This window comes from Dendropsophus ebraccatus, chromosome 3, assembly GCF_027789765.1.
Source record: "Dendropsophus ebraccatus isolate aDenEbr1 chromosome 3, aDenEbr1.pat, whole genome shotgun sequence".
Taxonomy (NCBI): Eukaryota; Metazoa; Chordata; class Amphibia; order Anura; family Hylidae; genus Dendropsophus; species Dendropsophus ebraccatus.
This window is the reverse complement of record NC_091456.1, coordinates 92744048-92771315: the sequence shown is the minus strand read 5'-3', so window position 1 is coordinate 92771315 and position 27268 is coordinate 92744048. Positions and strand designations below refer to the sequence as shown.

At 43.2% G+C, this 27268-nt stretch overlaps 1 protein-coding gene across 2 annotated transcripts; it reads left to right on the top strand.

Annotated features, from left to right (window-relative positions):
* HOPX (HOP homeobox) lies at positions 1–27268 on the top strand. Of its 2 annotated transcripts, none has more exons than XM_069964393.1 (3): positions 1–155; positions 11171–11367; positions 27056–27268. In XM_069964393.1, the coding sequence occupies exons 2-3, from the start codon at positions 11203–11205 to the stop codon at positions 27131–27133; spliced, it is 243 nt and encodes an 80-aa protein (XP_069820494.1). In that variant the 5' UTR covers positions 1–155; positions 11171–11202; the 3' UTR covers positions 27134–27268. The 2 variants fall into 2 exon arrangements, with proteins under 2 accessions (XP_069820494.1, XP_069820495.1); XM_069964394.1 differs by lacking the exon at positions 1–155 and adding an exon at positions 196–328.

Below are 27268 nucleotides of genomic sequence, written 5' to 3'. Positions count from 1 at the left end.
CAGCATATGGAAAACTGAGGCTGTGACAGGAACAACAGCTCCATAGAAACTTGCAGCGTCGGCCAGTGGAAGCAGCAGTGTGATCGCTTAGCTGACAAGTGATCTCGGAATTGTCAGCATCTCATTTGGCTGGGCCTGTACTGCAGGTTTTTCAGGTACCTGTGTTTGCTCACTTTTTATACAACAATGTGCGACAAACAAGTAGGCGTCAGCTCACAAGTCAGCAAGACATCTAAAAAGCCTCTTAGTACGCCACTGCTCTTTATGAAATCAAGACGTGCTGGCTGAGTGCGGGAGATCTGTTCCAAGCAACATATTCTCCCAATATGTAAGTAGACGTTCCTTCTGCACAGAAGGCAAGCTGCAGGCTCAGACAGAAAACATTCTTGTATTTTCTCCATAATGTCAACAAAATGCTTTTAGATTATTTTTTTTTTTTATTATAAGACATCTACAACAGCTCCTTTGGGTCATGTTTTTACATTGTATTACATTTGTTTATTTTTAATTCTCATTTTTGGAATTTGACGCTATTCTCACAACCGTAGATAACTGTTATTGCAGCACAGTTTAGAATATGGGAAATACAGATAGTAAGATGTACTTATCCGGCTTTTGTATGCCGTTTGCAATAATAATAGACTAATGTCATATAGTTGACATTCAGAAAGTTTATCTTCCATCACATAGAGGTCCAAATGTCATTACATGGTTACAGCTGCTTTCTTGTATAGTACTCCGACAGGCCTGATCTAAGCAGGCAGCAGGGTTGTGTTCCCCTTTCTTTCTATTAACTGAAAATATGTGATTAGATATGAAAAAGACGTGAATAGTACACAAGGGTGATATAAAAAAGGAAGCAAAAATTTGTGCTTATTAGTTAGGCCATGAGTGTCCATGCACAGCCCCTTGTTTCAAAACCTGCTGAACGGCATCAGCCAAAATAAATAAATAAATACCATTTTAATATTGATATAAAATAAGCCACCCATTACAAAATTAATATTTAAAATGTCATTTAACAACTATATGCACTAAAGTCAGCACAGCTGCTCCATGTTTAACACTTTTGCACTGGGGTCCTGGGTTTTTTTACCAACCGAGCACAACATGTGCATATATAATTTATGCATAACTTACACATAGTGCCCTCTGAATTACTTACACATAGTGCCCTCTTATAGGGGTACACTGACAAAAAAATGTTTTCTTTCAAATCAACTGGTTTCAGAAAGTTATATAGATTTGTAATTAAAGTCTATTTAAAAATCCAGTACCCATCAGCTGTTGTATGTCCTGCAGGAAGTGGTGTAATCTTTTCAGTGTGACACAGTGCTCTCTGCTGCAGCTTCTTTCTGAGACAGAAACTGTCCAAAGCAGGAGAAGTCTTTTATGGGTATTATCTACTGCTCTGGACAGTTCCTGACATGGACAGAGATATCAGCCGAGAGCACTGTGTCAGACTGAAAAGAAAACACCATTTCCTGCAGGACATGCAGCAGCTGATGATACTGGGAGATGATTTTTAAAATAGAACTAAATTACAAATCTATATAACTTTCTGAAACCAGTTGATTTGAAAGAAAAAATATTTGCTATGTAATTCTTTAATTAAATAACTTACACATGTTGCCCCCTGAGTTAAAGGACAACTCCGGCGGGACGGAAAAAAAAAAAACAGACACACACACAGATCATACTCACCATCCCTCCGTTGATGATCGGCACTTGAATCCCTCGCTGCCTGGACTCCCTTCCCGTCCAGCCCCGGTTTTCAGAACTCCCTCACTTCCACACTTTCACACAATGGTGAAATTGAGTGGATGGCCGCCATATAACAGTAAATAACGGCCATTATTTCAATATAACAGCCGTTGTTTTAAAATATCAGCAAATATTTGCCATTAAATGGCAGCCATCCACTCAATTTCAACATAGTGTGAACAGAGCCTTTCTGTGTTTTTAATCCACTCCTGGTTTTGGTTGCAATACTGACTGAAATATACTGACTGAAATATACTGACTGAAATATACGTAGTGTGAACCCAGCTTAAAAGTTATTATGACACTTTAAGAAAGTGCTGTGAAACTGTGAATCAGTTTTTATATAAAGGACAAGAACTTCTTCAGGGTCTTGTAAAGTACACCCACCTTACCAGGAAAATACATTGGACTGCCCTCATCTAATGTCCAAAGAAGAGTTTACCCTGACACAGGTAAAGGGCTGTACAGGGCATGTTTCACTGTACTGAGCAAAGGAACTATAGAGAGTTGGCCACTGCATGCACTTCAGTAATACAGGTGTTTTTCAGGTAAAATGCCCATTCTGATAACTTGATAATATTGTTATACAGTGACACCTACATACTTGCCTGTGCTGGATCCCACACTATAATCTAATGATGCAGGACAGGCTTCTTCTGGCCAGGACTGACTCCTTTGTAACAATACAGGTTTCTTGATGACATAATCATGCCCCCGACACTACATAAAATAAGGATGTCAAAGGTCAACTGGGGTTTGGATCCTACTTCTCCCTGGTTCTGAAGACCCACACTGTTTTAACACTAAGCGATGGCAGCGCCTGTACAAAATTGTGCAATATGCTATATGAAAAACACATTGAGCTCACATAGGCCTTATAACTACCACCAAAGGATGCAGTAATTTGCAGCTACCTAAACATTCTACAACATAATCTTTCCTGAAAAGGCATTTTGGCAATTAAATCAATAATGAACAGGACATAGAGAACCCTTCTGCTTCATATAGGAGCTAGGGTAAAAAGAATATCACTTCAAAAATGACTTATAGGTGTATTACAATTGCAGAGAAAATTGTAGTAGTAAAGTTTATTGACATTGACAGACAAAAGTTTTAATAAAAGTCGTCTTTAAGAAAATATTCACACTGCCAGACACACCCATCGGTGGCAATTTTTATCACTCCTCCCAACCAGAATGATTATCAATGAAATCCACTATGGAACATGTGAAGACAGGTTACATTGAGAACACAAGGAATGGTAATGTTTTGATGGCTTTGTTCTTTAAGCATAACCCTGGAATTTGGTTTGTGACTCATAGTATGTTCATGTATAGGTAACCGTAGACACCTTAGATAATCGGATTTGTATGTTGTTGTGCATTGTGTATCATAAGTAAAAACAATGTCCCTGTATAAACTCTACTACTTAAAATAATACACATTTATTTTTTTTACCCCTAGCTGAAAGCCTAGAAAGGGTTAAAAAAAATGTAGTTAAAAACTATAAGCATTACCTTTCAGGTTTTAGTTTTTATTAAATTGAAACATATCCTAAGGCTTTGTTCACACTATGTAAGTTTCCGGCCGTAGTGCGCTCCGTGAATAAGCGACCGGAGATTTACGTAGTTTGCGTACAATGGAAAGTATACGATCTACGGCTGCACAGTTCACACTACGTACGAACTTACGCCCGGATCGTATGCAGCGCCGTAAAAAATGAACCAGACCATTGTTTCGGGACGGAAATGCTGTAACTTACGCTCGTAGCGTAACATGCGGTCCCGTACAGAGTGGTGATTTCTTCTTTTTTACACTTTGATTTGCCGATCCAAAAGGTTCTGTGGGGTGTCCGGGGCTAGCCAAAGATATCCCAGTAAAATACCGCTGTCAGATCGCTACACAGGACGCTCGGGAAGCGTACGTAGCTTACAGGTGTAAGTTCGCGGACTGCACGTAGCCGGCCGCAACTTGCGTAAATTTCGGCCGGAGTTTTACACGTATATGTCCGGCCGCGAAAAATATGCAGCCGGACATATACGTAGTGTGAACATAGCCTAAAAGTGTATTACAGCAATTTTTTTCTTTCAAATCAACTGGTTTCAGAAAAGTATATAGATTTGTAATTTATTTCTATTTAAAAATTCTTCTTAAAGTTTTCTGATACTTATCAGCTGCTGTATGCCCTGGAGGAAGTGACATATTTTTTTCCAGCCTGACACAGTGCTCTCTGTGCCAGACTGGAAAGATTACACCACTTCCTGTAGGGCATACAGCGGCTCATAAGTACTGGAAGACTTCAGATTTTTAATTAGAAGTAAATTACAAATCTATATAACTAAAACCAGTTGATTTAAGAAGAAAAAAATATTTAGCCGGAGTACCCCTTTAAGCCCTAGACGACCTATGCCGTAAGTGCAGGACCTGCGCTCCGAAGCAGGTGTAAATTTTTGCCTGGTTCCCAGGTGTAAACCTTGATAATTTGGGCATTGAAACTCCTCCCTACCTTGCTGCGCCACCCCTGTCCTTCCATCAGGCAAGCAGGAAATACAGCTTGTGCATGCCATGGAAAAGGAGCATGCCCTTTTACTGTGGTGTACACCAGAGACTGATTTTGATAAATGTCCCCCAGTATTTTATGGAGTGGGCTTAAGAGCTAAGGGCCCTATTCCACAGTAACGATAATCGGCCGGATCGGCCCAATTTGGCCCGATTCGGCCGATTATCGTTCGGTGAAATAGAGAAAACCATCAGCCGATGATCGTGTCATCGGCTGATCGTTCATTTAGGACCAGACCTAAAATCATCGTTCCCCCACCGCACATCGCTACGGTAGAATAGCGGTGCGCGGCGGGTGACCGAAGATTTGACAGGCTGCAGCATCATACATTACCCGTCAGGTCTTCTCCGCGCTGTCTTCCTCCCCGGGTCCCACGCGCTCTATCTTCAGAATGGCCGGTCAGCTGACGGAGCGCTCAGCCAACCACAGGCCGGGACCGCCGCGGCCTGTGATTGGCTGAATGTGGCTGGTCAGCTGACCGTCCATTCTGAAGATAGAGCGCGCGGGACTCGGGGATGAAGACAGCGCGGAAAAGACCTGAAAGGTAATGTATGATGCTGCAAGGACATCAGTAACGATGTCCCTGCAGCCCTCACTCAACGATCATCAGGCCGTGGAATAGGACCCTAAGCCCACTCCATACACAGCGGTTGTCTGCTGCTAGGTGTAGGAGTAATCCTGCTGGTGTCTGTCATTTAACCGTAAAAATACTGTAACCAATTGTGATTGCTGCATTTTAAATGTCCAAATGACCCATGCTGCACCTGGTGTCAATTGGGAGGCTTCTGCACTTCTGCAGCTGGAGGTCTATACCTTCTGTAGCTCTCAAACACAGCTCACAGTAGTTAAAGGGGAACTCCAGGTAAAGGTTAAAAAATGAAACTTCTGCAGAAGCATATAGCACTACTTACCTATCTATCCCAGTTTTTAAACAACCAAAAATCCATTTGTTTTTGTTTTTTTTGTTCTGTATTGTGTTTCTGTACTTCCTGGTTGAGCAGTTCCCAGAATGCAGTACTGGTTCCTGAATGCATTGATTTCCCTCAGCTGTTCACAGTTCTCCACCCTGCCCATTCCCCTGCCCAAATCTGTTGCAAAACATCTAGGCTGTGTTCAGACATTGCAGTTTCATTGTGTTACTGAATTATTTGCAGTAATTTATCATTTTATTGTGGTCCCACCCACACAGCACACAGTTACTACCTGTAACACCACACAGCACACAGTTGCTACCTGTAACACCACACAGCACACTGTATTCTCTACCTGTAACACCACACAGCACGCTGTATTCTCTACCTGTAACACCACACTGCACACTGTATTCTCTACCTGTAACACCACACAGCACGCTGTATTCTCTACCTGTAACACCACACAGCACACTGTTACTACCTGTAACACCACACAGCACGCTGTATTCTCTACCTGTAACACCACACAGCATGCTGTATTCTCTACCTGTAACACCACACAGCACACTGTATTCTCTACCTGTAACACCACACAACACACTGTATTCTCTACCTGTAACACCACACAGCACGCTGTATTCTCTACCTGTAACACTACACAGCACACTGTATTCTCTACCTGTAACACAACACAGCACGCTGTATTCTCTACCTGTAACACCACACAGTACGCTGTATTCTTTACCTGTAACACCACCCGCATGCTGTATTCTCTACCTGTAACACCACACCGCACGCTGTATTCTCTACCTGTAACACCACACAGCACACTGTATTCTCTACCTGTAACACCACACAGCACGTTGTATTCTCTACCTGTAACACCACACAGCATGCTGTATTCTCTCCCTGTAACACCACACAGCACACTGTATTCTCTACCTGTAACACCACACAGCACACTGTATTCTCTACCTGTAACCCCACACAGCACACTGTATTCTCTACCTGTAACACCACACAGCACACTGTATTCTCTACCTGTAACACCACACAGCGCACTGTATTCTCTACCTGTAACACCACACAGCGCACTGTATTCTCTACCTGTAACACCACACAGCACACTGTATTCTCTACCTGTAACACCACACAGCACACTGTATTCTCTACCTGTAACACCACACAGCATTCTGTATTCTCTACCTGTAACGCTGATATTGGAACTTTTTGAATTTAATTTTTTTTTCTTTTCATTTCCACACACATATTATGATCAAGCATCTTTTATCTTTGAAGTTGAGCCCCACAATAAGGAGTTTATCCAATACTATTTTACAAAGGATTTACTGTTTATGCCTCGTTTTCTCTCCAGGTGGGAATGGAAGTATCGGCTCTGATTGTCTTTGACGTTTAGCATAATTTACTTGTGTTACTGCATTATTTTTTTAATAAGCTGCAGTACTGCAATGAAACTCCAACATGTGTGAACACAGCCCTAATTTTACTGCAGAGTTTTGCACAATCAGTGAAATGAGATCAGCAGCTGCTTCTGACTGGTCAGAGATGGTGAATCCCTCAGGGGCTTGGGGCATCCAGCCAAGCCTCCTGGGACATCACGCCCTGCCCCTTGTCTGCATCATCAGCCTGATCTCAGCAAACACACTCAATGTGAGACAGAAGCATGGAATCGTTGACTCCTAAGGTGGGAGAGCAGTGGGAGCATGAGACAATGTGAATTGGCACAGAGGCCATTTTTCTTCACTTCCTGGATTTCAAACAGCTACCAGTGTGGCAGAACTGTACAGATATGGTAATACATTATATAGACACATCTAATGTACTTTTAATAGAAAAAAAGTTTTCCTTATGTGGAGTTCCCCTTTAATGAGCATGCCTTTAAGTGTGTCCGGAGGTGTTCATTGTGTCTATGTCCATGAGGTTTGCCTAAAGCATGTCACTAAATGCTTTTAAAGGCAGCTCAGTCAAGAGGGCAGCTCCCCTAAAATAACAAACTAAAAATAAAATAATAAAAATACAATCAGAAAATAGAAACAGATTGGAAAAAAAGAACATGTTCCAGTATCTGGCTTTAATTCGTAAAAACAAATCTAGGCGATACATTCACTTTAACATTGTTTAGTTTGTTTACCCAAAACAACATTCTACCTGAAGGCCGTATTACACTGCTCAACCCGTGGTGTAGCCAGATGAATGGTTGTTTACAAAGCCTATTACACGGCTCAGTTATTGTTCAGGTCTTTCCTTTAATCAGCTATCGGCCACATATCTCCTATTACTTGGAGAGATTTATAATTTTTTGACAAATTATTTTTTGACAGGTAATATATTTCTATTATATGGGGGGGGGGGCTATGTGTTTCATCTGCCTCAGTGTAAGGGAGCCTTTATATGTCACTTTATCATTATGTTCTTTAAGTAATGTTATAGCTCCCCTTCTAATGGCCCTATTCCATGGACCGTCTAGAGGAGCAAACGAGCGCTCTCAGCGCTTGTTTGCTCCTCGTTCCCCGCTCGCTGCCGCCGCTATTCTACGCGGCTGCAGTGAGCGGGTGAGTGCGGGAGGGGCGGCGGGGAGCTGCGGGGGGGCTGCCCGGGTGATCGCTGATCGTCCGGGCAGCCCATAAGATACAGCAGTGTCTGCTGCCGATGCTCCTATTCAACTGAGCGACAGCAGCAGATCGCTGCTATATCAGTCGCTTGTCTTTTAACATGTTGAAAAACAAGCGACTGCAACGATCAGCCGACATGAACGATGTCGGCTGATCATTGCACTCTATTCCACGGGACGATTATCGTCTGTAGCGGCTGATATCGGCTGAATATGGCCGATATTTGTTCCGTGGAATAGGGCCTTAAAGGACAACTCCCGCGCTAAGGAAAAAAATCAAAAACCAATCAGAAACCTAGCTTTTGTACTTATCATCCCTCCTGAGCTGTCACTGTTTGAATTTCCCACCGTCTGTGTACCTTCTGATTTCTAGTCTTGTTCTTCATTTCTTCCTTGCTTCCTGGTTTCAGCTTCCCATGATGCACTTTGGCTGCTGTGACAAGCCAGCCCCCTGCTGTGACACTGCAAGTGCCTGCCCCTCCATTCACTACAACTCCCATCATACACTACACATGACCCCCTCTCTGTCTCTCTTCAGTCAGGCTGCTATATACACACACTCAAGCTGCACACACATCACCTCACTGTAGTGTACATTCTGCAGGGGCAGCAGGGAAGAGATAAGACGTCTGTGTAGCTGACATGCCGGGAGTGAGGAGAAAGATAAGCAAGTGACATCACTCACTCACTGAGTCCACTCGGCAGCAGAAGGGAGTATGGGGGAGGGGGTCCTGTAGCTGGTTATGTGCCGAGTCAGTCACAAGTCATTATTGAGTTGCAGAATGACAGATGGCTTACAGTTGCTCAGCCAATGGGAGCTGAGCAAGCCTAGTCACCTGATCAGGCAGGGGAGGGGGAGGCTGGTGTGACAGGAGCTAGAGCAGCCCTCCTGCTGATGACTCATCGTCACTAGAAGGAGCTGAGAGAGCAGCCTGGTGACGACAGTAATTAGGTATGAAGGAGTTTCTTACACTTCCTGGTGGGGGGTTGAGGGGGGAAAAGACAGGGAAGGAGGACAGACAGGTGATTGAAGTATATTACAGTGTTATATAACTTTGTAATGTGCTTCAATTACTGGGAAAAAGTTTTTCATGGGAGTTGTCCTTTAAGCTTGAGAGATTTATAAATTCACCACAATCTGCATTCTGTGAACAAACTCACACACAAATACCTTTATGGTGCGTTCACACCTACAGGATCTGCAGCTGATTTTCTGCAGCATATTTAATTTAAATAACTGAATACAGCATCAAATCTGCTGCAGATCCTGTAGGTGTGAACGCACCCTTAATTAAATTACAGAAGAACTGATAATGCACCAATACAACTGCCTCCAAAGTAAACTTTTTGCTTGATAACAAACTATATATAAGTAACTTATAATATTATCAATTCAGCCTATTTAAAGGAGAAGTCTGTCCAGACCCATTTTTTTTAAACAAGTGCTGGGAAGGGGGAGGATAAAAGAAATAACATGCTCTTACCTCCCCTGCTCCAGCATTGGTGGCTGCATCCTGCCGCTTTGGTCCCCGGCAGCTTCCTGGTCTGAGTGGGGACCTGGGTCGTGACGTTTGAGGTCCGTTTAGCCAGTCAGCGGCCAAAGCGGAACCCTACTACAGCAGCTGGCTGAGCGGACCTCACACATCGTGACCTGGGTCCCGCTCAGACCAGGAAGAGGCCTGGGGACCCAGGGAGCAGAGCGGCAGGATGCGGCCACCAGTGCTGGAGAGGGGGAGGTAAGGGCATGTTATTTCTCTTATCCTCCCCCTTTCCAGAACTTTCTAAAAATTGTTAACATTGTTAGCAATGTCAGTGCAGCCCTTGCTTTCACATAGTTAATAATAAAGGTTATACTTGTCCAGGTTCCCCCAGTGCCTTTTACCTGTGTGTCCTGCTTCCCGCAGCCGCCTCTGACACTTCTGTCTCCGTCTCTTCAGTGACCGGCCGCTTAGCCAATCACTATCTGAGACAGGACAGCCCCGCAGCCAGTGACTAAGGATCCTGGACAAGTAAAGATAAACGTTATTATTTTCCTTACAGTGTCATCAGCTGTCAGCTGATTTTTTTAACATGCTGAAAGACAACTATCAGCCAACAATCGTCTCATCGGTCGTTGTCTTTAGTAAACAGAGCAATAACATGCCGAATCAGCCTGATTTGGCAGATTATCACTCTGTGTAATAGGGCCCCGAGAGCATGTGATTCGTAAAGAGTTAGGCCTTATTCGTGATTGTGTCCACAATTGCGGATCTGCAATTACGTACTTCAGTTATCACTCATTGATTTCAATTCTGCTATTCACACAATCAGCAATTTACGAGTACGCAATCTGATCTGCAAAAAAAAAAATGTCCTAGTGTGGACCCTTTTTTTTTTTTTGTTAGGGATTCACCGATAGAAGTCAATGGGATCTGCTATTTTTTATCGTCCACAAAAAATGCTTTTATCCTCCTCCTTTCCAGCACTTAAAAAAAAAAGGGTCTGGCTGGACTTCTCCTTTAAAGCCATTTAGTTGCCAGCATATGTAAACCTTGTATGTATAATTAGCCCTACATCACTTAAAAGTATATGGAAAGTATTTTGTTTAACAAGCTAATCCATGTCTTTGCATAGCATGTTACAGTGTGTGAATTTGTAAAGCACTGTGAATATCAGATAAATGCAGCACTTCTTATACTCACTCTTCTACACTGGTCGGATTCCACATAATCCACCTTAGTAACAATCCATGTGAAAAAAGTGTGGTATAGCATAATGGTTAGACTACCGTGTACGTCTGTACCTTGTATGTAGCTTGCAATCAGTTGCGTGATGTCCCTCAGTCAGAGAAGACACTTACGATACTCCTTTTCAAATATGATGATGATTTACTCGTGGTACATTGTACATAAATGCTCACAGGCTGATGCATTTCCCCAACATCCACAGACATTTTGGAGGATTAGCAAATCTGCAATGGGCAAACTGGTTACATTTTTTGTAACCTGATCAACTTTATTAAACTAGTACAGTACGGATTTAACATATGCACAAAAAAATACGGATTGAGAATGCTCTACGGATGCACTACAGATACACAATCTGTATTTTTTAGTGTACTGTGAACGTTGATACAGAAATAATATGCAGGCCAAAAAAAACCAACACATTACCAGGAACCAGGAAGTAGCAGTGACAAGCAGGAGCGTTAGCAAATCAACTGTGGGAGTTCAGGGCAGGAGTACAGCTTTTTTTTCCCCAGACACTTTTAATTATAGACCACTAAAATAAATATTCTATGTATATTTCTTGTAATTACAGTCTTGAACGGTACATGAACTTTGCCGGTAAAGATGAGCTCCCATAAAAAAGACACATGTGAAAATGAGGATAACAACCTGAGCAAGGAGCAGATTGAGATACTGGAATATAATTTCAATAAAGTATGCAAGCACCCAGAAAATACTACTCTGATGCTGATAGCAGCTGAAGCTGGACTGACAGAGCAGGAGACAGAGGTAAATGGAAATACTGCTGCAGCCCCTTAAAACCAATGCTCTATACTCCATTCATATGTCAATGTTAAATATATATGGTAAAATTTGTCTCCGGAGCCTAAATTAATTCAGCATTTATCACCTATGCAGTAAAATGTATTGTGAATGTATATATATATATATATATATATATATATATATATTGTGGACATGTGATAGGAAAAGTGCTCGAGGGGATGTACATCTCACCCAGGTTAATACATAGCGTGAGATGGTGAGTCCAGGAGGCATCGGAGCTCAGCAGTGTTATGCTGCTGAGTTATTATTTATTATTGCCGGGCCTGGACTTACATGGAATGGCAGGTAGGTTTTGGTAGTGGGACTTGCCATTCCCTTCCCCCGATCCAGTATGGGTTTTGGGATCAGGTGGGCTCTGATCCCAATCAGCCTGAGAAGGCAAAAGGTGTGCTCAGTGTACAGGTCCTTGCTCTCAGACAGGAGTAAACAGCCTGCGTGGTCTGTTTGGTGAGAGCTGGGAAGACAGCCGCTGCTGGGGCCTGTTCACACCCCGCAATACTGCCGACTGAAGTGCCAGAGAGGTAACCTGCTTTGTTAGTTAGCGCCCAGACGGGCAAGACCTTTTTGTTTTGTTCTTAAAGCACAGTGTTGCTATATTTCTGTTAACGCCAAGCTGTTATTTTACAAGTCCAAGTCTGCTGTGAACTGTGTCCAAACACACCATCCCCCGGGAAGATCCCTACAATATATATATATATATATTATTCATGAGGGTGCCCATATACTTCATGATAACTGCTGATGATCGGATGGTATGATCTAGTATAAGGGAAAGGAGGAGAGGAAGACCCAAATGGGGGAGTGGATTTGCTGGGGCCATAAATGAGATGGGAATCATGTATGGGGTTAATAAGGAGATGGAGAGCCGTGCTGAGGACCAGTATTGAGATAAGGGCCATGCTGAGGACCAGAGATGAGATGGGAAGCCATCCTGAGGGTAGGCAAAAGATGGCGAGACAGGCTGGGGACCATGAATCATGTGGCAAGATATGCTGGTGACAAGGAATGAGAGGGCACAACATGCTGGGAAGCAGTCATTTAAAAGGGTTATCCAACGCTACAAAAACATGGCTACTTTTGCCCCACTATTGTCTCCAGTTCAGGTGAGGTTTGCAATTAAAGGGGTTATCCAGCAATACAAAAACATGGCCACTTTTCCCCCTCTATTGTCTCCAGTTCAGGTGTGGTTTGCAATTAAGCTCCATTTACTTCAAATGAGCTGAGTTTCAAACCCCACCCAAGAGACAAGAGAGGGGGAAAGTGGCCATGTTTTTGTAGCACTGGATAACCCTTTTAAGCTCCATTTACTTCAATAAAACAGAGTTTCAAAACCCCACCCAAACTGGAGACAAGAGTAGTGCAAAAGTGGCCATGTTTTTGTAGTGCTGGATAACCCCTTTAACACAAGACATGAATTATCATCCCTCCACGTGTATGCCGTGTTCGCCTGATGGATGGGCATGGTGTCTGTAAAAGGAGCGTGGCTTCCTCCTGCACCCAATTTACCATGCAAGTGCGATGCCCTGGCCCCTGGGGGCCACTTCCGCAGTGCTGGTGTTATGAGCGGGCAATGACCGGGGCAGCTGCAGGGGTTATACTTGTCACGGTATAGGCCTGAGGGCAGCACAGCTGTAGGGCCGGTCTGTGGAATCTGCGGGTGATGATGGGCATGCGATTCTTCGCTGCACCTAGTCAGGGCACCAGTTAGTGGACACCAATGCCAGGGTTCAGTAACAGCGGTTTTATTATAGATGAGGTAACTAGTAGCAACAGTTCTGTCCGGATGCAACCGGGTATATAGCAGGCTTTGACAAATAAAGCAGGAGTGGTGCTGCATAGGCTGTGAGAATACGTGCCGGATGATGGGAGTAGGAGTATGAGAGAAATAGCGTTGCTGGGTGGATTAGCTTGAGAGTAATACTTGCTGTGAATCCTTGCAGCGATGAGGAGAGATAACAGAATGACACCCAGATGAGAGAGAAGACTCCGGACACTTGAGCAGGCAGATACAGCTGAAGACTTGAATACAGCAGAGCACTCGATCCACAACTCCACTGAGGCAGGAGAGGGACGACACACACAACCTCCTTGCTCAGCAGCAAGGGGAAGACTAACTTGTTAGGAGGAAGTGGGAGGTCACATGGTTGCTCCTGGCCAGAGCTAGTCGGCCATTGGAGGAACCATGGTTACAGGTCACGTGATCAACAGCCTTGCATACCACTGTACAATGCAATAATACACAGGAATACATGAGAATACACATGAGAATGCACATTACTAGAGAATACTAGGGGAAAACCAGCAGCAGTTGCAGTGCAAACACTTACCAGAACAGGCATTGACACAGCAAGAGAAATGGCCATAATAGGAGTAGTAGTCTGCATGTTCTGGGACACTGCATACCTCCCTAGCAAATTTGAGCCGACCTCGGCGAATCTAGAAGGCAGCAAACATGAATAGACTGGACAATTAAACAACAGGAATGAATGATGAGAGTGAGTGTGATGAGGTGTGTGTTTCCCACGCCCAAGGCACAGGTGAAAAGAGAGAAAGGATGAGAAACCCTAGTGGCAGGACTTCACCTAGGGGTGCCTAACGTACTCTGGCGACCAGGTAGCTAGTGCGTGAACCATCTGACGTGTAAGCCAGGACAACTTAACTGCTGACGGGTGACCCTCAATATTCCAGCCAGTTAGACAGTAGGTTTTCTGTTAAATGTGTTACCCTACTGGAGGAGAACATGAAGACCTGTGTACTATCTTGGCGTGTCTGAGTAGTGTCTTGGATACCTGGAAGAGAAAAGAACAAAATAATAAAAGCAAGCATACATCTGGGCGCCCATGCAATATGTATGGACAAGTGTGAACGTTAAGTAAGACTATGTGTGATTACTACTGTGTTGGGACAAGACAGAGGTGAACAAATACTGGAAACAAAAGGAAAGGAAAGACAAGGGACAACAAATACTGCGAGGTCTTGAGGAGAACTGGCTCACATGAATCTGAATGAAAATCTGAGAAAAATCTGAATGAAAATCTGAGAAAAATCTGCATACGAACTGGCTCAACTAAATCTTTCCAGCTATAGATATGATAATAATACACAATAATGAGACTGGATGAGAAAATACACTCCTACATAAACTGGACTTTCTCTGAGGTATATGTAAACTGACTTCTCTTACTCAGAGGAGGAGCTATCTGACTTAGCGACACTGGAAAATATACTGTTTTACAAAAAAGACGCTCTACTCTGAGGCAATCTATGTAACCTTGTGCTTACTCAGAGGAGGAAATACAAACACTTCGATAACACTGGAATACAATAGTAGAATAAGTGCAATAATGAAATAAGTGCAATAATACCCTGTGTGGAACACACAATCACAGGAAAGTGCATTAAGAAGGAATGGGTTAAGTGTCTTTGTTAGGTAGAGTCTCTTTTAGGCAATTAGACATCGTCCATGTAAAAGTCTCTGGGACAGGCACTAGAGAACCTTTTGTTATTGTAAGTGTCCATCAGCTCATGGCTGGTTAGTACAGGGAACTTGGTCAGGAGGACCAGGCACGAACCTTATGGCCCTATTCCACGGAACGATTATCGTTCGTTTTCGGACGATATAGACCGCTACGGACGATAATCGTTCCGTGGAATAGAGTGCAACGATCAGCCGACATCGTTCATGTCGGCTGATCGTTGCAGTCGCTTGTTTTTCAACATGTTGAAAAACAAGCGACTGATATAGCAGCGATCTGCTGCCGTCGCTCCGTTGAATAGGAGCATCGGCAGCAGACGCTGCTATATCCTATGGGCTGCCCGGACGATCAGCGATCACCCGGGCAGCCCCTCCGCAGCTCCCCGCCGCCCCTCCCGCACTCACCCGCTCACTGCAGCCGCGTTGAATAGCGGCGGCAGCGAGCGGGGAACGAGGAGCAAACGAGCGCTAATAGCGCTCGTTTGCTCCTCTAAAACGACCCGTGGAATAGGGCCATTAAACATTGCATAGCAGGAACCTGAAACAATTAAACAGTTAGACAACAGAAACAGTTAAGGACTCATCTCTGTAGCGGAGTGGAGGAATTCCTCTGGTAGAGCGCTCAGACCGTCTCAGCGGAGGATCCTCTGCAACAGTGATTGGTGCAGGTACAGGTGGAAGATCACCCCCAGTGTCTGGTTGTAGAGATGGAGTTGTGGGAGGCACAATTGGAAGTGGAGGGGCCACTGGAATGTGTACAGGGACCGCTGGATAGCCTATGGCCATGAGGAACGGTTCAACTTGGAACATTTCTTCCAGAGAGAGAGGTTTAGCTGGAGCTGCTGGGGGAGCCGGAGGTGTGGATGCAGGTACCACCCGCATGAGTGAGAGAGCTCAAAAGTAGTGAGAGAGCTTAAAAGTTGTTCAGGTTAACCAACATTATCTGGACCCGAACTCTTTGCGGATGATTCACTGTAGCTGCTCAAAAACTACTCGCTGTACATTATGGTATTTTCTCATTTTACTGTGGAACCATGGCAAAAATGCATCAAATAAAATAAATCTTTAGTAAGAAAAGAGGATGTTTTTGGAGCAGTTTTTTTTAAAGGTGGATTTCATACATGTGTTTCCTACATACATACATGGGAGCAAATATACACATTCAGGTAGACTTACATTTATAGTCATATGTACATGCAAAGAAAAAAACACACAAATGGCGCTGCATGTGCAGGTCAAAACACACTTTGGAGAAACATGCATATGTGTGCAAATGCACGCTCACCTGAGTGGGTCGTACACAATTAGGCACGACTCTAATAAGCGCTCTGGATCAACGGGGGATGCTGCCTTCCACCTTCCGATTCTCCAAAGTGGATCCTCGGTGTTAATCACATTAGTGGTAAACGGAAGAGGTTGGTGGGATTTGTCTGGCGCAACCACCCCTATTGGAACACCGGCCACGTTCCCCTGTAACTTCTCTGAATGAAGAGAACTCCTGGCACTGGTGTGAAGTCAAATTCAGGCTTTTATTTGGTGCAACGCGTTTCGAGGGTGCAATCCCCTCTTCATCAGGCATAATACAGGTAACAAACAACAATCTTTTATAGTAAAACAGTAATGGATGACCCGGAAGTGCTTTCTGCTCTCTGGTGACCTCTGACATCATCATCCCACATTACACTGATACTAACAAACATTTGGCTAAAAACACATATCTTTCAACCGGAGATTGAGTAAAATAAAATAAAAATACACATCCTCATAAAAAGCGTTCTTTACATTTAGTGGAAATGCTTCTCTGCTGTTTTCCAGACTTATAAGATCACTATCTCTATCCCATATGGCTTTATAGTGCTGGACATAGATCATTACCAATATCAGCTGCAGGAGGCAGAATGTCTAAATGGTCTAGTGGTAAGTGTCTGGCCTATGACCAATGAGCCTAGCTGAAGTCATGGGTTCAAGCCCCTTGGGAGGTTAATAAATAGAATAAGAGTATAACAAATTTCATTTTACATATATCTATATTGATACTACATAGTACAAGATAAATCCACCCTACAGTGAGTGATTATGAATTTATATTGTGTGACTGATTATAACCTTAAAACATACATCAGATCTCTGCTACTTGGAAATCATTATAATATAGAATATAATATAAAAAGATATATAAAAAATTGTATAAAAACGGCATTTGGTAAATACCTCTATAGTATGTACTATTTGTGATCGTCGAACACTACCCATAGGTATAAGTATATGTGAATCTTCACTTGACAGACCTCAGAGCCTGTGGCTCACCTTCCAGCACAATATAAACACAGTGCTGTACTCCTGGGTTCAAATTTATAGCCATATATATAAAGTGCATATATACACACACATGCTTGAAGAGGCAGTTCAATGGCTCTGGAGTAAGGATTGAGGTTCAGGGGCACCTCCTGATCCATATGCTCCACTGTAGCCGCAGATCTCAGGAATCTAATTTTCCCAGATGATGGCTCCCAGTGTAACACACAGGCAGCATTAGGTCTCCCTCTGTTCTCCTTATAGATTAGACCTGGGCATTGTACGCCTGCGGGCCACATCAGGCCCACTGACTAATTCTGTCCAGCTCACATCCCCTTTTAGCATCCCCAGAAGCTGTGGCCACTCAGCTTCTAGGGATTTGTCACTGTAATGTTCAGCCTGCTCACTGCATAAGGTCCTAAAGCATCAGGACCCAGTGGCGTAGCTACCATAGAAGCAGCCAGGCAGCTGCTATGGGGCCCGTGCAGCAGGGGGGCCCGGGGGGAAGAAGGTAAGAGCGGTCCTGGGTCCTTCTGCTTAACCCCTTATGTACTGTAGTGTGTAAGTGACCCAATGTTCACTTACATGCTGCAACACAAAAAAGGGTTAAAAAGCAGAAGACAAGGAGATCACCTCTGTTCTAAGGCTGCGCAATCAAGTAGGAAAATGTGTGAAGCTCTGTGCAGAGGTCAGGGGTTATCAGTTCACGAGCAGTGAAGCAGAGATCTCCTCGTCTTCTGCTTTTTAACCCTTTCTTGTGTTGCAGCATGTCAGTGAACTTTGGGTCACTTACACACTGCAGTATATAAGCGGTTAAGCAGACTGCAATATTACTGTTGGTGGGGGGCTGCATACAACAGGAGGGTCATCATTACTATGGGTGGGGGCTGTATACAGCAGGGGGCAATATTACTGTGGGTAGGGGGCTTTACACAACAGGGGCATTATTACTATGGATGGAAGGTGCATAGCAGGGGCATAATTACTGTGGGTGGAGGGCTGTTAACAACAGGGGATCAACTAATACTATGAATGGGTGGGGGGTCTGTACACAACAGGGCATCATTATTACTATGGGTGGATAGCAGGGGGCATTAGTACTGTATGGGGGAATAGCAGGCGGTATTATTACTATAGCAGGAGTACTATCAGTATGCAGGGGTGCGCATTAGCAGGCATTATTACTATGTTGGTGAGGGACACAGCAGAAGGCATTATTACTATATGGGGGGCATAGCAAAGGGACATTATTACTATATGGAGGGGTCATAGAAGGGAATATTATTACTATATGGGGTACCCGACATTTGGGGGCAACCCACATGATACACACACACACGCAATTTAGTAACTACTTACCTTTCTGCAGACAAGGCCAGATGCATTTATCCATATAGCAACATATGAGACCATTCCTATGCAACCTGGTCACTCTAGCTTGCACAGTAATATTATAAATGTATATTTATATGATTATTTGTGTTTTCTTACACAACATTGTCTTATAAAGTTAAACACAAAAATAAAATTTGTCAGACTGAAGAAGTACACTTTCATTTTATCTGGACACCAATAAACTGGGTGCTACTAGCATTCGTTGCTTTAGAAAACAACTGAAGGCACTTGCCTTGGTTTGTCACATGACCCTCCCTGTCCTGTTCATGGAACAGTAGGTTACACATAGGACGTAAACAGATTACACATTGTCACAAACAGTTAATTTGCAGGCACTACATGCTCTTTGTTTAGTTGTATTATCAGGCTGCAGTTTGTTCCCTATGTTTTTCCCTGGCTGACCTTGTGGGTACAGAAAGACATCAATTGTGTCTCTCCTTTCAGTAGCAAAGGAAACTGATACATTAATGGGTAACATGAACATCACACTGAGATGTTTGTTCTTGCATTGGCATGGAATCTCTTTTTTAGGAAATCAGCGTCTAGCTCTACATCTCTCTACCAGCATCTCTGTATCTCTCTAGTTTACTATCAAAGATGACAAAAAGTATATAAATCATTGCCAGTTTTTTTATGGAGATGTTTACCTGGTTGTTTTTTTTATTAATATTAATAATTACTTTATTTATATTCTGCCAATTTATTTCAGATCACCTTACTTAGCTTGTCATTCCTGCCCTTATTTAGGTTCACAATCTAATTTACCTATCCCTATGTTTTATGCTAGGTTCACACTATGTATCTGTGCGGCTGTATTGCGGGCGGTAAATCATAGGCCGGATTTTTTCGGTTCATGCGTATGCTGGAAAGTATACGATATACGGCTGCACAGTGCACACTATGTATGAGCCTACGGCCCGATCATAAACGGACCTGTAAAATATGAACAAGACCATTGTTTGCAGCCGGAACTGTGCAAATTTACGGCCGTGGATTGACAGGCGGTCCGTACGGAGTAAAAGCCGGCAATAATTCCGAATGCCGATGCCTCTAATAGTTAATATATTAAATTAATAAAACACATTTTCTTTGTAATAAAGTCCCTTTCGTTGTTCAATAATTTAATTCTAACGAATCCATCATTGTGCAATTAAATATACTGTTAAAATAAATATATATAAATAAATGTATATTTATATATATATATATATATATATATATTTATTTTTTGACAGTATATTTAATTGAACAATGATGAATTCGTTAGAATTAAATTATTGAACAACGAAACTGATTTTATTACAACGAAAATGTGTTTTATTAATTAAATGTTAATTAGTACAGGAAGCTCCATTAAGCCGTTAATTCATATTGCCGGCAATAGAGCATTCTGTACTAATCATCACTTTACTTTAATGAAAACATCAAATGTTTCTTCTAATTATGTTATCACAATAGCATTATTAGAAGAAACATTTTGAATTATATGTGCGCTCAGCTGATCGGCTAAGCGCACATATAAAAAGCCGGTCCGCAGTACAGTGACTTCATTGTGCTGCGGACCAGCGAAGAGACAACATCGGGGTGAGTATACAGATCTCCCCACCCCCTCCCCAGCACTGCACCCATCCCAGTAAGGAAGAGGGGTAACTTAACCCCTTCCTTGCTGGGATGGGTGCAGTCTGACATCAGTCTGGCCCCCAAGGGGTTAAGGGGGATGCAATACATCCTCCCTTAACCCCTTGGGGGCCAGACTGTAAGCAGCGATCTGTAAAGATGCTGCATACTGTAAGGAGCACAACACCGCTCACAATGATTAGTGTTGTGCTCCTGTTTGTGTGTTTTTTGTGTGTTTCTCCCTTTTTGTTTTTCAGATATCGGTATCCTGTGGATTACGTCGGATTCGGTGGACTACGTCGATGACCAGCGGTTGTTTGGTGTTTTTTCTAATAAAATGGTCAATGAGGGGTGTGGGGGTGTTTTTATTTGAATAAAAAAAATTTCACTTGTGTGTTGTCTTTATTTCTTTACTTTATAGACTTAGTAGTGGAAGCCGTCTAAGGAATCTATTACTAAGTCGGGGCCTAGTGTTAGCCGGTATAAAATGGCTAACACTAACCCCCCATTATTACCCCAGTACCCAATGCCACCAGGGGTACTGGGAAGAGCCGGGTGCCAGTGGTCCCGGAGCATCGAAATTGGCGCTCCTGGATCGGGCGGCAGCAGGCTGGTAAGATTTAGGCTGGGGAGGGCCTAAACCAATGGCTCTTCCCACCGTGATGTTACCAGGCTGCTGTCGCTTGGTTTTTAACCCGGCTGGTTATAAAAATAGGGGGGACCCTATGCGTTTTTTTTTTATTATTTATTAAAAAAAAAAACGCATAGGGTCCCCCCTATTTTTATAACTAGCCGGGTTAAAAACCAAGCGACAGCAGCCTGGTAACACCAGGGTGGGAAGAGCCATTGGTTTAGGCCCTCTCCAGCCTAAATCTTACCAGCCTGCTGCCGCCCAAGTCCAGGAGCGCCAATTTTGACGCTCCGGGACCACTGGCACCTGGCTCTTCCCAGTACTCCTGGTGGCATTGGGTACTGGGGTAATAATGGGGGGTTAGTATTAGCCATTTTATACCGGCTAACACTAGGCCCCGACTTAGTAATGGATTATGTCTATTAGACGGCTTCCACTACTAAGTCTATAAAGTAAAGAAATAAAGACAACACACAAGTGAAATTTTTTTTTATTCAAATAAAAACACCCTCACACCCCTCATTGACTATTTTATTAAAGAAAACACCAAACAACCGCTGGTCATCGACGTAGTCCACCGAATCCGACGTAATCCACAGGATACCGATATCTGAAAAACAAAAAGGGAGAAACACACAAAAAACACACAAACAGGAGCACAACACCCATCATTGTGAGCGGTGTTGTGCTCCTTACAGTATGCAGCATCTTTACAGATCGCTGCTTACAGTCTGGCCCCCAAGGGGTTAAGGGAGGATGTATTGCATCCCCCTTAACCCCTTGGGGGCCAGACTGATGTCAGACTGCACCCATCCCAGCAAGTAAGGGGTTAAGTGACCCCCCTTCCTTACTGGGATGGGTGCAGTGCTGGGGAGGGGGTGGGGAGAGCTTTATACTCACCCCGATGTTGTCTCTTCACTGGTCCACAGCACAATGAAGTCACTGTGCTGCGGACCCGCTAATTATATGTGCGCTCAGCCGATCAGCCAATCAGCTGAGCGCACATATAATTCAAAATGTTTCTTCTAATAAGGCTATTGTGATAACATAATTAGAAGAAACATTTGATGTTTTCATTAAAGTAAAGTGATGATTAGTACAGAATGCTCTATTTACCGGGAATATGAATTAACGGCTTAATGGAGCTTCCTGTACTAATTAATATTTAATTAATAAAACACATTTTTGTTGTAATAAAATCAGTTTTGTTGTTCAATAATTTAATTTAAACTAATCCATCATTGTGCAATTAAATATACTGTCAAAAAATTAATATATATATATAAATATACATTTATTTATATATATATATTTATTTTAACAGTGTATTTAATTGCACAATGATGGATTTGTTTACATTTAATTATTGAACAATGAAAGGGACTTTATTACAACGAAAATGTGTTTTATTAATTAAATATATTAACCATGAGAGTCATCGGCATTACTGCAGAGGATCGCAAATCCCGGTAATAGCGATTCAAGTAAACTGTTTCCCTGCTTTCCCAGATGCATTCCAGAGAAGTTTGCATCACTTTCTAAAGATTTTGTTTGTTATTTTTAGTTGAACCAGATTTTCAAGTAAATGACCGTATGTTTTTAGCCGCATGTCTATTTTTTCCCAAGGCCGTAGTTTCAGCCGCACATTTCCAGCCGCATAAAAAATACAGCCGCACACATACATAGTGTGAACATAGCCTTAGAGTGTAAGGGCCCTTTTACACAGAAAGATTATCTGACAGATTATCTGCCAAAGATTTGAAGCCAAAGCCAGGACTGGATTTGAAAAGAGGAGAAATCTCAGGCTTTCCTATATGACCTGATATCTGTTTATAGTCTGTTCCTGGTTTTGGCTTCAAATCTTTGGCAGATAATCTTTCTGTGTAAAAGGGCCCTTAGAGAAAGCAAGTATCTGGAGGAAATCAACGAAACACAAGGAGAACCTAGGACTCTAGCGCTGCAACGTAACAGTGTTAACCACTGACTCACTGAATCCCTTACCTGGCATACACTCTGGGCTTTGATGCCTTGGTTCTTATCTCCTTCCTTCTGATATGCCATTCTTTCTCTAAAAATGTTGACAGTGCATTGTCTAGGTTACTGACCACCTCTCTGTTTTAAAAGCAGTGGTTTAAAAATAGTTGGTTGTAGTAGGGGTTCAAAAATATTAGCTAGAAATGACACTATAATAGGTGGTGATCCATATACATTGGAATACTTCTTTAAAGGTCCATATTGCATTTATATAATTTGAAAAACAAATATCTCTGAAGGCTGCCACAGAGAATACTATATTACACATGTTGGATTGGACTGTACTGCACATGTATTGCATTTGTTGGATGTCAGAGAGATTGTTTTAAGTGTTTAGACACTGACCAATCCATAGAATATGAAGGGAGAGGACTGCATTGCTGAGCAATCTTCTCCCTGCTCTGAAAGTGAGAAGAGACATGCTTTATATACTTATATTATATGGTCGTCTCCTCATGTGACACACAGAAAAAAAGAACACATTCCCTCTCACTCTGTCTCAGTGACACATCAGTGGAGCAGGAAATGTCTCTCTCATGTCATTGGTCAGGATCTCATAGGATGTTGGGGCAGCTTCAAAAAAGTGAGGGCAGGGCTTGAGAGCTCATTCACAAAGTAGGCATGCATAGAAGAGTCCAGCATTTACAGGAGCAGCTCAGGGGATAGAAAATAAACAGTAATACCTCTGTTCTCAAACCAAGCAGTTTGAGAACCGAGCTGTGTGTTCCCCTTGGGAACAATGTAAATGTGTTTAATTGTTTTTTGCACTCCATAGGTCAGGTGCAGAGCACCCAGCCCACAGAGTGTAAGCACTCGCAGTAAGTAGTGATGCGTCTTGTACTACTACTTACTGTAAAGAAGCGGGGATTCCCATCATAGTGACGGCTGTTTTAACTTGCTGCGTGTCTGCTGTGGTGTGCCACCACGGGTGTTCCTTACATGGCACCTGTCACAAAAGCCTTATATTAAAACATAAGGTGGTGTTAAAGATGTTTATGAGTTTCGCCACCAGATGCCAGTGTTCTATATATATGTTGCACAGCTGTAGTCACTAAAGGTTTACTGTTTCTTTGTATTGTGTGATTCTGTGGAACAGTGGAGATACTTCTTTCTTTCCTACCTATCTCTATACTTCTTTCTACGTGCACTCTCTTCTCCACCACTCACAAGGACTCTTACATACCCTGTAGGAAGTAGTCACTTGGGGAGAGGAAGTGTAGCGTCGGTTTCCCTCTGATTCTCTGAAGAGTAGACAAGGGAGTGAGAAAAAAGCCAGGCAGCAGCGCCTCGTGTGATACCGTACAAACAAGTCAGTTAAAAATGCAAGGTGCTGATGGGGTGCTCACCTTCAAGCCTTCAAGCAAAATGGTACCAGGTCTTCAGAAGATGCCAGGATATGGTGCTTCGGTGGAGAGTGCAGGGCTGCAAGCCAACTAGGATGGCCCAAACAGAATGCTCCCAAGTAGGGGCCCGTGGGAATAAGCCACGCACCATTTTTGTACTTAGACTAGTCTCTGAAGAGTAGGACACACACAGAACTGGCATTCCTGCTGAACTTAGCCAGGGCCTGGCTCTGCCAGGATCCTTGTCCGGGAAAGTCCATTTGAGTTGTGTTAGTGAGCCGAGACACACGTGTATGGAGTACCTACAGACTTTCTATTCCAAGACTATACCTACAGACTATGCAGTGTAAGGCTGGGTTCACACTATGTATATTTGAGGCTGTATTTGGTCCTCATGTCAGGTCCTCATAGCAACCAAAACCAGGAGTGGATTTAAAACACAGAAAGGCTCTGTTCACACAATGTTGAAATTGAGTGGATGGCCACCATATAACGGTAAATAACTGCCATTATTTCAATACAACAGCCGTTGTTTTAAAATAACAGCAAATATTTGCCATTAAATGACGGCCATCCACTCAATTACAACATTATGTGAACAGAGCCTTTCTGTGTTTTCAATCCACTCCTTGTTTTGGTTGCTATACAGCCTAAAACATACAGCCTCAAATATACGTAGTGTGAACATAGCCTTAAACTGTAAAAGGAGGACAAGTCAGAGATCACCCCAGCCCACACCATGAACCTCTCTGAAAAGTGCAGGGCAGTGTCCTAGTACAGAGGAACTGACCTGGATATAGCAAAGCCACCGTTTGAAGGTCTACGTACTCTATCTCGCAGATCAGGTGATACTGGATAATTTTGGACACTTAACTAATCTCAGGTAACCAAGACTGGGGCTTGTGTCACCCTGATAGGGCGGGTACCCAGACACTGCAGGGCAGAAGGTGGTTTAGTGAAACACGGGCACAAGTATTCTTCTCTCAAGTATCTCTCTCTCAAGTTCCGGCAGTGCACACTACTACCCTGGGTTGGGGCTCTCAAGACAAACTCCTCTACTCTTCTCTTCAATGCTCACCACTAAATTAAGCAAGCACCGCTATTCTACCTCAGCACTTTAGGGTATCTTCCAGCACAGATCTAGTGAACGCAAGTCTGTACACAAAAAGTTATCTTATCACCAGCATATCCTGTATCATCCGAGATTAGTAAAGTCATTCTTTTTATTCTACGAGGACACCAGCACCTACACATTCCAGCTAAATATTCCTTGGGTTACTCTCCCCTTTCTGTGGGTGGCGGTATCGCTAGTCCAGGTGGGTCAATATCCACTACGGACCACTTTGACAAGAGCCCGAAGGGACCCATCACAGCCCGGCAGGACGCCAACCATTGGGGAACAGTATAGCCAGCCACAACTAAAAGCAGGTATACTATCACACCTGTGTATTGAACCAGAACAGGTGTCACGAAAGTATCATCACTGGCTGAGCTGTACCAAAACCACCAGCACAACATCATACGGTGCCACACCACACCACCATCTCCCACTGTTAGAACTGTGCGGGGACTCCTCTCTAGGCTGCCGATGCCCGTGCTTCAGCTTAAGCACGGACGACTGTGGCCTGGGGAGTCCCAGCAGCGGCACCAGCCATATCATTCACCCTCCATCACTGCTGCTTCTCCCCACTGTGGAGGACAGCTCCTCCAGCCTGCCCCACTGCTGCCCCAGGCGGCCGCTGCTGCTCCCCGCCATGGGGAATACCTTCACTGGCCTGTCCCACCTGCACTAAAGCACAGACGCCAGCGGGGGCAGGCTGGAGGAGCTATTCCCAGCAGCAGGGAGAAGCAGCGGTGGCATGGGGAAAGCGGCGCTTGATGGACGAGTGGTGTGGCAGGTTGGAGGAGCAGGTGCGATGGGGCACGCTGGTGGAGGTGTGGTAGGCAGGTTGGAGGAGCAGGTGCGGTGGGGAGGTTGGAGGAGTGTGGTGTCCCACCATGGGTGTTGCTGATGTCTACACCCTTAGCAAAAGTTTGTACTCCAAGTAGAAGTGGTGATGAAGTAGTGCCTAAGTTTTGTCACTAGATGTCGCTAGTATATATAACTTGTACGGATGTATTGCACAGCTGTAGTGTAGGGGTTATTGTTTTTGTGATTTGTGCACCAATGAGAGCTCTTTCTCTTCTCCACCTATCTCTATTCTTCTTTCTTCATTGCACTCTTTTCTCACCCACTCACAGCAGGTATTACCCCTGTAAGAGGTTCTCATATGGGGAGAGGAAGTGTAAATCTTACGCATATATTATCTCTGGTTTTCCCCCAAGATTTCTCTATGTAACATCTTTTAAATTTGGAGTTTCTTCACTCATTTCATCTGTAACTCGTCTGATAAAAATGTCCTTGCACATCCAAAGCTAACAAACACAATGATTTTTTCTAGTTAGCCAATAAAGGTAACACACAGCTAAAATAGTGGTCGTAGTGGATACTGTATGTGTATAATGTTGTTATTGTAAATGTCAGTGCACATGACCATACCTCAAGGCTACTATGGCAAGCCACACAGTAGGGCTTGCCAGTCACATGTGTTTTCTGAAAATAGCTTGGGGCTACGGCTGTACAGCTATTTCTCTGTATACAACAAAAGATAGATTGTGCTTGGCATTTTGTAATGATAGGTGCACATTTGTTTAGATAAACAATATAAACTAATATATTCCACTGATTTAAGAAATCCTACTAATACAGTTGCAGATGGTCTGTGATGTATATAAGAATTATTTATTATTTATTTATTCAGTTATACAATAAAATAATTCATTTTTCCTTTTTTGCTCTAGAAATGGTTTAAAGTCCGATTATCCAAATGGAGAAGGTCTGAGGGTCTACCTTCAGAGTGCGGCTCAGTCATGGACTAGAAGACCTTTGTCATATAAAACATTTTATTTTTTCTACCAGTTATAAAAAGATAAAATAATCTTACTTATGGAAAGCAGATGTAATAAGAGACTTATCTAAATATTGTGTATATATACTAATGTAATATATTTAAA

Excerpts from the sequence above, each read along its gene's own strand:
- HOPX (XM_069964393.1), top strand. The coding sequence starts at position 11,203 with ATGAGCTCCCATAAAAAAGACACATGTGAAAATGAGGATAACAACCTG. Across the intron at positions 11,368-27,055 it reads TGACAGAGCAGGAGACAGAG|AAATGGTTTAAAGTCCGATT; the intron begins GTAAATGGAAAT and ends TTTTTGCTCTAG.